The sequence below is a fragment of the Anguilla anguilla genome, chromosome 2, assembly GCF_013347855.1.
Source record: "Anguilla anguilla isolate fAngAng1 chromosome 2, fAngAng1.pri, whole genome shotgun sequence".
Lineage (NCBI taxonomy): Eukaryota > Metazoa > Chordata > Actinopteri > Anguilliformes > Anguillidae > Anguilla > Anguilla anguilla.
The window spans coordinates 34,492,072-34,502,959 of record NC_049202.1 but is presented as its reverse complement, the minus strand read 5'-3'; the positions used below and the strand labels follow the sequence as shown (position 1 = coordinate 34,502,959).

At 48.2% G+C, this 10,888-nt stretch overlaps 1 protein-coding gene across 14 annotated transcripts in view; it reads left to right on the top strand.

The window, feature by feature from the left end:
• The window catches only part of tanc2b (tetratricopeptide repeat, ankyrin repeat and coiled-coil containing 2b), a 243,509-nt gene extending 236,230 nt beyond the window's left edge, over positions 1-7,279 (top strand). For all 14 annotated transcript variants that reach the window (XM_035405991.1, XM_035405993.1, XM_035405989.1 and 11 more), the window contains 2 exons: positions 551-651; positions 5,018-7,279. In XM_035405991.1, the coding sequence (XP_035261882.1) occupies positions 551-651; positions 5,018-7,136 (2,220 nt within the window). In that variant the 3' untranslated portion in view covers positions 7,137-7,279. The remainder of the gene's footprint in view (positions 1-550; positions 652-5,017) is intronic.
• Positions 7,280-10,888: the final 3,609 nt, after the last annotated feature.

Sequence of the window (10,888 nt, the reverse complement as noted above, 5' to 3'; positions counted from 1 at the left end):
GAGAGTGCATAGTGCATAGTGTTGATACCGTGGTTTAATTGTGTGTGACTGTATGTGTTGGTGTGTGAATGTGATGGTAAGAGAGAGCGCTGGCCATGTGCTCTCAGTGTGTTTTTAGCGCATGTACATGTGTTTGATGTGTGCTGCAGTGTATAGTGTATTGTGTAGCTGTGTTTGATGTGTGCTGCAGTGTATAGTGTATTGTGTAGCTGTGTTTGATGTGTGCTGTATATGTGTAGTCTGTTGTGTTTGATGTGTGCTGTATGTGTGTAGTGTATAGTGTATGGTGTAAATGTGCTTGTGTGCTGTATAGTGTTTTGTGTATATGTTTGATGTGTGCTGTGTATGTGTAGTGTATGGTGTAATGTGTATATGATTGATGTGTGTATATTTGTTGTGAATTGTGTAGATGTGTCTGATGTGTGCTGTATTTGTGTAGTGTATTGTGTAAATGTGTTTTATGTGTGCTGGGCAGGGTCGCAGGCATGTTCTGAATCCATGTTGATTCACTGTAAGAACCTGTCACTGTCGTCTCTGTTGTTCCTCTCAGGACTTTGGAATGGCTGAGGAGTTTGCCACCAAGGCGCTGGAGCTGAAACCAAATTCGTACGAGGCCTACTACGCCAGAGCCCGAGCCAAGCGGAGCAGCAGGTGATGAGAGCGGGACTCCGAGTGACCCTAGACTTTGAGTGTTTCCTAGAGTGACCAAGGAGAGTCACTCAAAGCATGGCACAGCCCCAACCCCGGCCCCCGCTTCATTCAGTGACGGCCCGTTTACGCTGACTCACTCTTAGATTGACTCGGGTGTACAGAAACACCAGCTTCTGGTCTGTCTCTGCACACGTCACAGTTCTAAAAAGGCGCAAATTGGGTTCGAAAGTGAGAGCACGGAGGGAAGGGGGGAGGAAGGAGGGGCCATAGAACCAGTCAGTAATGCGTCACAGGCACGTAGGAGAAATGTGTTTTAGCGTTTATTTAGTGAATTATTAATATGCTGGCAATGTTACTGATGTCATTTATTTTGACAGGGCCCCACCATCCTCTATTAGTAAAGCATGCGTCACTTCTACATTTCTCTTTGTCACTTCTGAAATGTATCACACTCTCAAAAAGTATCTGTGTCACATTTAACTGGATCGGAGTTCAAAACTTACTTTCTGATATTTCTGAGAGCAGGTCAATTGTGAGAAGAAATTAGCTCTTTATGGAAGTTTCTACGCATTTTACTCTGGTATTTTGGTCATTCTCCCCCGCCTTTATTGTTTGCTCTAGAAAACTTGGAATGACCTAAAAGCTGTGCCAACTGTTCCAGGTTGGCTATTTTCAGTTTTTAGGATTTCAAGCCCATAGGGCTGAAACCTTATTTTCATTGTGTCATTTTACCCACATTTTTGCAAGTTTCCCATACGATAGAGACCTGAGCTTATGGTAGCCTAATTACTTGGAGGGAGGCTAGGTGCTCTTGCACTATAAACCCAATCTGCCTTTAGGTGGTTCTGTAATTAAAGAACCAAATTTTTGACCCCTTTTTTTTGACTTCATATACATAATCTTGTGAATGAGCTCTACCAATATGCCAGTTGAACCACTGAAGTCTGTCTGGATAGATTTTCTGCCATTTTTAGTTTTTTGAAAACTAAAAAAAAAAACTTTTTCCCTAAAGGTTTTTTTTGTGTGTGAATCAATCTGTACCCAAATTGCTGTGCGTATTTGTACGACCAAGATACACAAATGGACTATAAATCAGTCCAATCGGATAACCAACATGGTCGCCATGAACCGATAAACTTAAAAATGGGCTGGGCCTACAGCAAAAGAGGTTACAACTTTCTTATAACCAAGTACACATAATCTGGGGACCCATATTAGTCTAAATATGAAGTTTGGCAGGAATTTGTCCAGGTGAGCGTGGCCTATGATATATTGGCTTATAGGTCAGACAGACTGGCCAAACTCTGAAACTGAATATGGTTATCTGGCTCTCCACATTTCATACAAATCCATCAAAGAATGGCAGAATGGTGGACAAATTTGTTTTTAGTTGCTGCATGAGGAAAACGAATTGGGGTACCAGAGTGACTTTGACTCCTTTGTGCTCTGAAATATATCTGAAGCATAATGTTGCTCTAACCACCCACAGTTTTTGTTAGCTGAAATTCCAAATGTCAAACATACCGTGTGCAAAAGTTTCATAAAGGATTTGTACTAAGGTACAACAAGCCACAGCCCACTCACCTCTTTATTATTAAAAACAGCAATAACAATGATGCTGCTGTAAAAAGTATAAAAAACACCTGTCTCCACCTACTGCATCATTTTGAAAGATAAAAACATGTATGGAGACTGAGAGAAGATGGGGGTTTTAAACAGGTGGTTAATTCCTCAAAGCAAGTTGCAACTACATTTACAACTGCCGTTAAAACTTAAAATTACCATCAAAACCTTCTCCTTTACCTCTTCTGCCTTGAATTCCATAAAATAACCCTTCTGTTTTAATGCTTGAAACCTGCTCATTGCCGCTTGCAGCTATATTTAACGTTACTGCAGACTGAACTTGGGAATCTAATGTGTAATTCACATATTGCATCAGTGAAATATGCTATCTTCATCTTAGTCAAGCAGAATTAACTTGGTGTTTCAGTTATGCAGATTTGGAGAGATTTCATCTGGACGTGTTTAAAATGTGAAAAAACGCAAGACTTCCTGTTCAGTTTCTAGTTAGCATATTTGGCTAAAACTGCCTAGTCTTTTTTTTCAGTCAAATCATTCAGCTTTTTGTATTCCACCATGGCACATTTACTGTTCCAGAATGTTATGTCAGTCTTTTAAGGATTAAGATTTTGTCGCAGGAAAGGAAAAACAAGTTTATCTGACTCCACTAATTTTTAAAACCTGTCATCTTGCCATACGTACCACAGTGCCCCGAACACTGTGGCCCCTAACAACATGTGCACCAGCTCTCATGGGGTTTATAACTGGGTTCTGGGTATCAATGAAGCTGCAGAAAAGCTGGAAAGGAAGATGCAGATATGTATGGTGAAAGTACGATAGCTTATTAATAAAAATCATCACCAGTTAAGTCAGTGAGAGCAAATATGAACAAGATAGTATGCTGTCTAAGGCAAATAAACATGTTCCCCAACATAACCAGTACATAACCAAATGATTCAGTACAGACATGACTATGGTACCAGGAGAACTGTTAAGCAGATTGTCCCACATGATGACTATGGTGCCAGGAGAACTGTTAAGCAGATTCTCCCACATGATGTCTATGGTACCAGGAGAACTGTTAAGCAGATTCTCCCACATGATGACTATGGTACCAGGAGAACTGTTAAGCAGATTCTCCCAAATGACAACTGGTACCTGGAGAACTGTTGTGCAGATTCTCCCAAAAGATGACTATGGTACCAGGAGAAATGTTAAGCAGATTATCCTACATGATGTCTATGGTACCAGGAGAACTTTTAAGCAGATTCTCCCACATGATGACTATGGTACCAGGAGAACTGTTAAGCAGATTCTCCAACATGATGACTATGGTACCAGGAGAACTGTTGTGCAGATTCTCCCAAATGACGACTATGGTACCAGGAGAACTGTTAAGCAGATTCTCCAACATGATGACTATGGTACCAGGAGAACTGTTGTGCAGATTCTCCCAAATGACGACTATGGTACCAGAAGAACTGTTAAGCAGATTCTCCCACATGATGACTATGGTACTAGGAGGACTGTTAAGCAGATTCTCCCACATGATGACTATGGTACCAGGAGAACTGTTAAGCAGATTCTCCCACATGATGACTATGGTACCAGGAGAACTGTTAAGCAGATTGTCCCAAAAGATGACTATGGTACCAGGAGAACTGTTAAGCAGATTGTCCCAAAAGATGACTATGGTACCAGGAGAACTGTTAAGCAGATTGTCCCAAATGATGACTATGGTACCAGGAGAACTGTTAAGCAGATTCTCCCAAATGATGAATATGGTACCAGCAGAACTGTTAAGCAGATTCTCCCACATGATGACTATGGTACCAGGAGAACTGTTAAGCAGATTCTCCCACATGATGACTATGGTACCAGGAGAACTATTAAGCAGGTTCTCCCACATGATGACTATGGTACCAGGAGAACTGTTAAGCAGATTCTCCCACATGATGACTATGGTACCAGGAGAACTGTTAAGCAGATTCTCCCAAATGATGACTATGGTACCAGGAGAACTGTTAAGCAGATTCTCCCTAATGATGACTATGGTACCAGGAGAACTGTTAAGCAGATTCTCTCACATGATGACTATGGTACCAGGAGAACTGTTAGGCAGATTCTCTCACATGATGACTATGGTACCAGGAGAACTGTTAAGCAGATTCTCCCAAATGATGACTATGGTACCAGGAGAACTGTTAAGCAGATTCTCCCACATGATGACTATGGTACCAGGAGAACTGTTAAGCAGATTCTCCCACATGATGACTATGGTACCAGGAGAACTGTTAAGCAGATTCTCCCACATGATGACTATGGTACCAGGAGAACTGTTAAGCAGATTCTCCCACGTGATGACTATGGTACCAGGAGAACTGTTAAGCAGATTCTCCCACGTGATGACTATGGTACCAGAAGAACTGTTAAGCAGATTCTCCCACATGATGACTATGGTACCAGGAGAACTGTTAAGCAGGTTCTCTTCGAATGTTTCTTAGGACTTCCCTTCAGTGCAATTCTGAGCAAGCCTTCCACATGACACACTTGCCCATCTGTTCCTTCAGGCCACAGGTAAAAAGGTAAAAAGGTTGTGAGACAGTTTATATTATCTTATTATCTTTCCTGCTGCCTTTTATGACCCCCCCTTGTCTCCTGAAAATTTGCTTTCCCAGCCACAGTTTACAACCTGTGGCTCAGGCGTGTACAGCTCTGGAATTTGGCTAGAACAGTCAAAATTGAGCCTTACAGTCTCACCACCTTGCTGTTGCTCTGCCTGTAAATTTGTTTTCTGTCTCTGCAGACAATTCGCTGAAGCCCTGGAGGACCTGAACGAAGCCATCAAGCAGTGCCCCAACAACCGGGAGATCCAGAGGCTGCTGCAGCGCGTGGAGGAGGAGTGTCGACAGGTCAACCAGCCTCCGCAGGAGGAGCTGGAGCCGCCCCCGTCCCCGCCCCCTCCCCCGCCCCCGGCCGAGGAGCCGCCTCCGCCCCCGGAGCCCCGGCTGGAGGACATGGAGCCCGTGCAGGACCTGTTTGAGGACGAGGACTACCTGGAGCAGGAGCTGGAGGCGGCGTCCGTCGGCCTGCCTCTGGAGTCCCGGCCCAGCCCCGCCAGCCTGCCCATCATCCAGAGCCCCCCGCCGTCCCCGGCCCACCGTGACTCCGCCTACCTCTCTGGGGGCTCCCCGCTGGGCCAGTCCTTCGACTTCCGGCCCAGCCCCACCTCCATGTCCTCCCCCACCCGCCAGGGCTACCAGTCCACCTCGCCCTCCCTCTCGCCCACGCATCAGAACTCCCACTTCCGGCCCAGCCCCCCGCAGACCTCCCCTGCCCACCAGGTCTCCTCCTACCGCTTCAGCCCCCCGCCCCTGGGCAGCGGAGGAGGGGGAGGAGGCGGAGGAGGAGGAGGAGGAGGGGGGCAGGGGAAAGACTACCAGAGCCCCCCGCCCTCGCCCTTGCGGCGGGGTCCTCAGTACAGGGCCAGCCCCCCGGTGGAGAGCGTGTGCCTGTACCGCTCCCAGTCGGGCTCCCCGGTGCGCTACCAGCAGGAGCAGCTTCCCGGGCGGCCCAAGTCGCCCCTGTCCAAAATGAGCAGCCAGCGCTCCTTCCAGCTGAGCTCTCAGGCGTCTCAGTCCTCCCAGCACCACCAGCAGGCGGCCCTGCGGCTGCAGCCGGCCATGGCGCAGATCGTGCGCACCAACCAGCCCAGCTCGGCCGTGCACTCCAGCGCCGTGCTGGCCGGCGGCGCCTACGGCCAGATGGCGCACCCCATCAGCGGGCGCTACCAGGGCGGCCCGCCGGACGTGGAGAGCCGGCTGGTGTACCAGGCCTCGCTGGACGGGCGGCCCATGGCCCAGGTACAGGCCAGCCTGAGCGCGGGGGCGCTGTGCCAGCACGGCGGGCGGGGCGGGGCGGCCGACGCGGGCCTGGCCAAGGACGAGCTCCCGCAGAGGCCCGCCTCGGCGTACCGGCCCGGCGGCGGCGGCGGCGGCGGCCCGGGGGGCGTGCGCTACGGGCAGACCCCGCAGATCAGCCGCAGCCAGTCGGCGGCCTACTACCCCGTCTCCAAGCACGAGCTGGACCGCGCCGCCGCCGCCGGCGTCCTGCCGCAGTGCCAGCTGGGCTCGCCCGAGATCCCCCACCTGGTGCGGCGGCCCGTCAGCGCCAACACGGGCGACGTCAAGCAGCACCCGCCCACCCCGCGGCCCCTCATCCACTCGCAGAGCGTGGGGCTGCGCTTCTCCCCCTCCAGCAACAGCCTGTCCACGGGCTCCGCCTGCAGCCTGGCCCCCGGCTTCCGGCCCTCCGCCTCCATCCAGCAGATGGAGATCCCGCTGCAGCCCTCCTACGAGCGCTCCTGCGACGACCTCTCGCCCATCTCGCCCTCGCAGGGGGGCGACGGCCGGGGCGGGGCGGTGTACCAGGCGGAGCCCGCCCGCTCCCGGACCACGCCCTTCATGGGCATCATCGACAAGACGGCGCGGACTCAGCAGTACCTGCACCAGCCCTCGCGGCCCTGGGCCGTCTCCTCCCTGGACACGGTCATCACCAGCCCCACCTCCCCGGGCAACCTGGCGCAGCAGGGCGGCGGAGGCCCCTCCTACAGCCCGCCCACCTCGCTGGGCAACATCGCCTACTACAACAAGACCAACAACGCCCAGAACGGGCACCTCCTGGAGGACGACTACTACTCGCAGTCGCAGCCGTCCTCCCTGGGCAAGCTGTCCAACGGGTCCCGGGGGGACATCCTGGAGCGGGTGAGCCAGGTGCCCACCTACCCGGACGTGAAGGTGGCGCGGACGCTGCCCGTGGCCCAGGCCTACCAGGACAACATGTACCGCCAGCTCTCTCGCGAGTCCCGCCAGGGCCCCACCTCGCCCATCAAACCAAAGAGACCTTTCGTGGAGTCCAATGTGTAGGAGGACCCGGGTGGAGGGGAGGGGGAGAGGCCAGTGGGCGCTGTAGAGGGGGAGAGCGTAGAGTCCTTCAGAGTTGGCTAGGTGAGGCGTGTGCAGCGTGTGGCTGGAGATGTGAGAATGCGACTGAGGAATGGCCTCTGCAGGATCCAGCTCTGTTGCACGCGTGGTGCACGTGAGCTCTCATTTTCATACCCGCTTAGAGGTCCCCTGAAAGCTGCTCGTCTTCGACATGCACAACGTTCCAAGCGTCACGTATTCTCTAATGGCAATTTAGAAAATGCAGGTTAAGGGCTTCTGGATTTAAAGCCGAGTGCATCTGGTATCGTTTCTGTTGTCCTCCAAATGGGCGGGAAGGGCTGCATTACATTACATACATTACAGGCATTTAGCAGACGCTCTTATCCAGAGAAACTTACAGAACTTTAAACATCTCAGAATCTAGACAGAGGTTAGATGGATGACAGCGTCCGCTCTCGGGCAATACAGATCCCAGAAGCCTCTCCCCCTCCACTAGGTCGTTGTGTCATTGTTCTCTCTACCTGTGAATTTGCGCTTGAGGTCATCAGAGTGGGACAGAAGGCTCCATCACTTACCTATGGAAGACAAACTCTCAGTCCATCCCTTGTTAAAATGCAGAAAAAAGCATGCTCTTTTCTGAGATCGCTACCTTCTGTACTGTAAAAGATCGGAATGTTCTATACTGTAAATGTAACAAAAAGATAACTTACAACAAACCTGTACGTAGAAAAGGAAAAGAAATGAATATTTATAAATTTAAGTTATATATACTGTATATAAATATATACATACTTCTTTGGTTTGACTGTATTTTGGTTTGCTTTTGTGTTTTTTTTTTTGTTTTTTTGTTTCAGAAGTCAAGAGCAACTGGCTGTGAGTCCTACAATGGGGACATTTTCAGACTTTGAATTACTTGTTCACAATAGCTAAAGTTTACAAAACATGGTCCAGCACCCAAGCCTGTTCAAAATATTTTGTTCTATGACACATGTCTAGACACGTGGTCATACACTTAATACTGCTTCTATTGATGCTGGGAAGTTACAAGAATTTACTTAATTTTGTTTTCCTCACCAAAGTCTTGTCATGTTTAAGTGTAATCCTAAGATCTAAATGAATGTGATCATTTTGTAATTGTATTGATGCCCCAAAAGGAACCATTTTTTGGAACTTAAGGCATAGTGTGTAATTACAACACCAAACCACACAGTAGGGCCCCTAGGCTTCCCCCTTCACACGATTCGGGGGAAACACTACGACTTTGCCGGTCTGTCCTTCGGAGTATAATGTGCGGCCTTCGTATTTCAGGCTTCACGCGATGCTCCATAGCTGCCATTGTTTCACTGCAGATTCATATGAAATGCTCAGTGTTCAGTCCCCTGGACTTTACCCAAAGTGTATCAAAGTTTGGAATTGTCCCCTCTAGCACTTAGAGAATGTGAAGGAAATGAGAGCGGGTTACGTGAAGGTTCCTTTAGCACCCAAAGGTATGATCGGAAGCAGGAAGCAGGCCAATGCCGACGCAAGGAAGACCGTGACCTTGAAACGGTCCTGCTCCGTTTGATTTGTACGGTTTTATTTGACTTTATTTTAACTCTTACGGCTTTATTTTATTATTATTCACCAAGTTTCTGCACTAATTGCCTGTGAAGTTCTTGTACAAGGGTGCACTTTACAGTTCTTCAGTTCTGATGATTGTTATTATTTTGGGTGTTTTTTTTTTTGTGGGGTGGGAGTTGATCTTCTCAAACAACAATACTGGATGATTTTTTGTGAGTAGGTGTCCTTATTAATAGAAAATATCAGTTTTTTGTCTTTTGGTGAGATTTTTCATTTCCAATCAAATAAATGAATAATAATAATTTAAAAGAGCAAACAAAGTGTTTTAAAAATGATGATGCTGTGTTGCCTTTAATATAGCACAACCTTTCTGCTGTACATACTGGCCAAAAGATCCCCTCTGCCCCTAATCCCCCCTGGCATTTTCTCACAGATAAACGCTCCTTTTTTTACCATAAACCACTAGTATCAAGGCCTGCATCATTTGCAGTTGTAGTTCTTTGTACAGTACCTCAGAACTGCAACTACCAATGGGCCGCTCTCCCATTAATCCAACCTACTGTTTTCAAGTATCCTCATACCAGAGTATCCAGAGACCAGATGAAGAGTTGGTATTGAGGAAGGAAAACCCTTCTGTGGGCTTCACTTCCTTTACACGGCCTTATCAGCTGTCCATTAGGGCTGAAAAGTAAAGTTACGCAAGAAGACATTGAGTGTAACATGTGACATGCTGCATTGGTGGAGTTTCCCCAGAGTGCACTGCTCTAGTAGGACTGAGAGAGAGAATGTTCATGGCAGCCAGCTCTAGGCATCCGTAAGCCCTCACAGGGCCCGCCCCCTACTGTCACTCACCTGTGTGATGCTCTCTCATTCGTGGGAGGGTTTTGAGCATTACACACTGCTTTTGATTTGCATCTCTTTGGTTTGATATCTCCCTCCCCACCTGCTTTCCCGCTATACTGCATGACCGAGTTGCTCTGGGCTCTAACAGCCCAAATCTGATGCCTTCCATGGGACAAACCACCCCATTCACCTGCTAGACAACCTCACCTATATTATGCAGGTCTAATCTGGCCTGTTTTCGAGGTGCCTGTCAGTCCATTCACTTCTGAATGACTATTAATCGTGCGTCATACTTTGAGAAAAGTTAGGGTGCCACTGCAAGTGCCTGTAGAATGTTAATGAGAAATCATAGGTGCTGAGCAGTGAATCTGCCCAAAAAGCCTAAACCCACACTGTGGTCACAAAGAGCCTCGCTCTGTTTTCAGGCCCTTGACATCTGATGTCACAGCAAATACTACGAAGAAGCACACCATTTGAGCGCATTCTTCCATCAGTAACAGAAGGTATCGATCCCCAGCTATATCAGCCAGAAGAGGGCGCTGCCGAGCCTTATGATGACGAGAACAGCTTTCGACAAGAAAGGGAAAGGGACGTTTTGTTTCTGAGGGGTGGGTTTTTTTAAGACTTCCAATGTAAATGACTTTGCTGTAAATACTCTGATGCATGTTTTAATCTTTGAGTTCACACACGCATACAACGCATACATGTACCCTGGTTCTGGTTTTGCGATATCCATATTGTATAAAAGTCGGGAAGAGGAGAGGGGAGTGTCCTCATCCTTTTCTCTCTGGCCTCACCAGACAAATGCTGAACTTTGAGGGGTTCCTTTTGATTATTTTCTTTTGATTTCAGTGTATTTGCTTGCTGAGCAGAGTTCTCTTGTCTGTACATGTGAGCTGTCAGATCGCTGTGATAGTTTAATGAAAACAACGGAAAAAAAAGTCCAATAAAAAGAATGCGTTTTTATCTCCTGATGAACGATTGTAATCTGTACAATCCAACTATGTATGAAAGAATGTATTATTTGTAAACGTCCACCACTTCAGAGAAAACACACACACAAATGTGGTGCTGGCTTTCACCTTTTGTTTTTGGTGTACACAACACAGATAGTGGTACATGGGAGTGGCACGGCGTGCATGTTAACTCCTGTAAACCGCCTACATTAGGTGTAGCCTTCGATAGCCTCAGGAATGTTACATCTACAGGTGTCCAGCTAGGAGGTGTCCTCCGAAGGTTGTCCAGCGAGTGCTTACCATAGCAGAAGACAGAATACAGTTACACTTTTCAGGTAACCAGTTATTATCAGGACAGGCACATGTGGTGAAGCT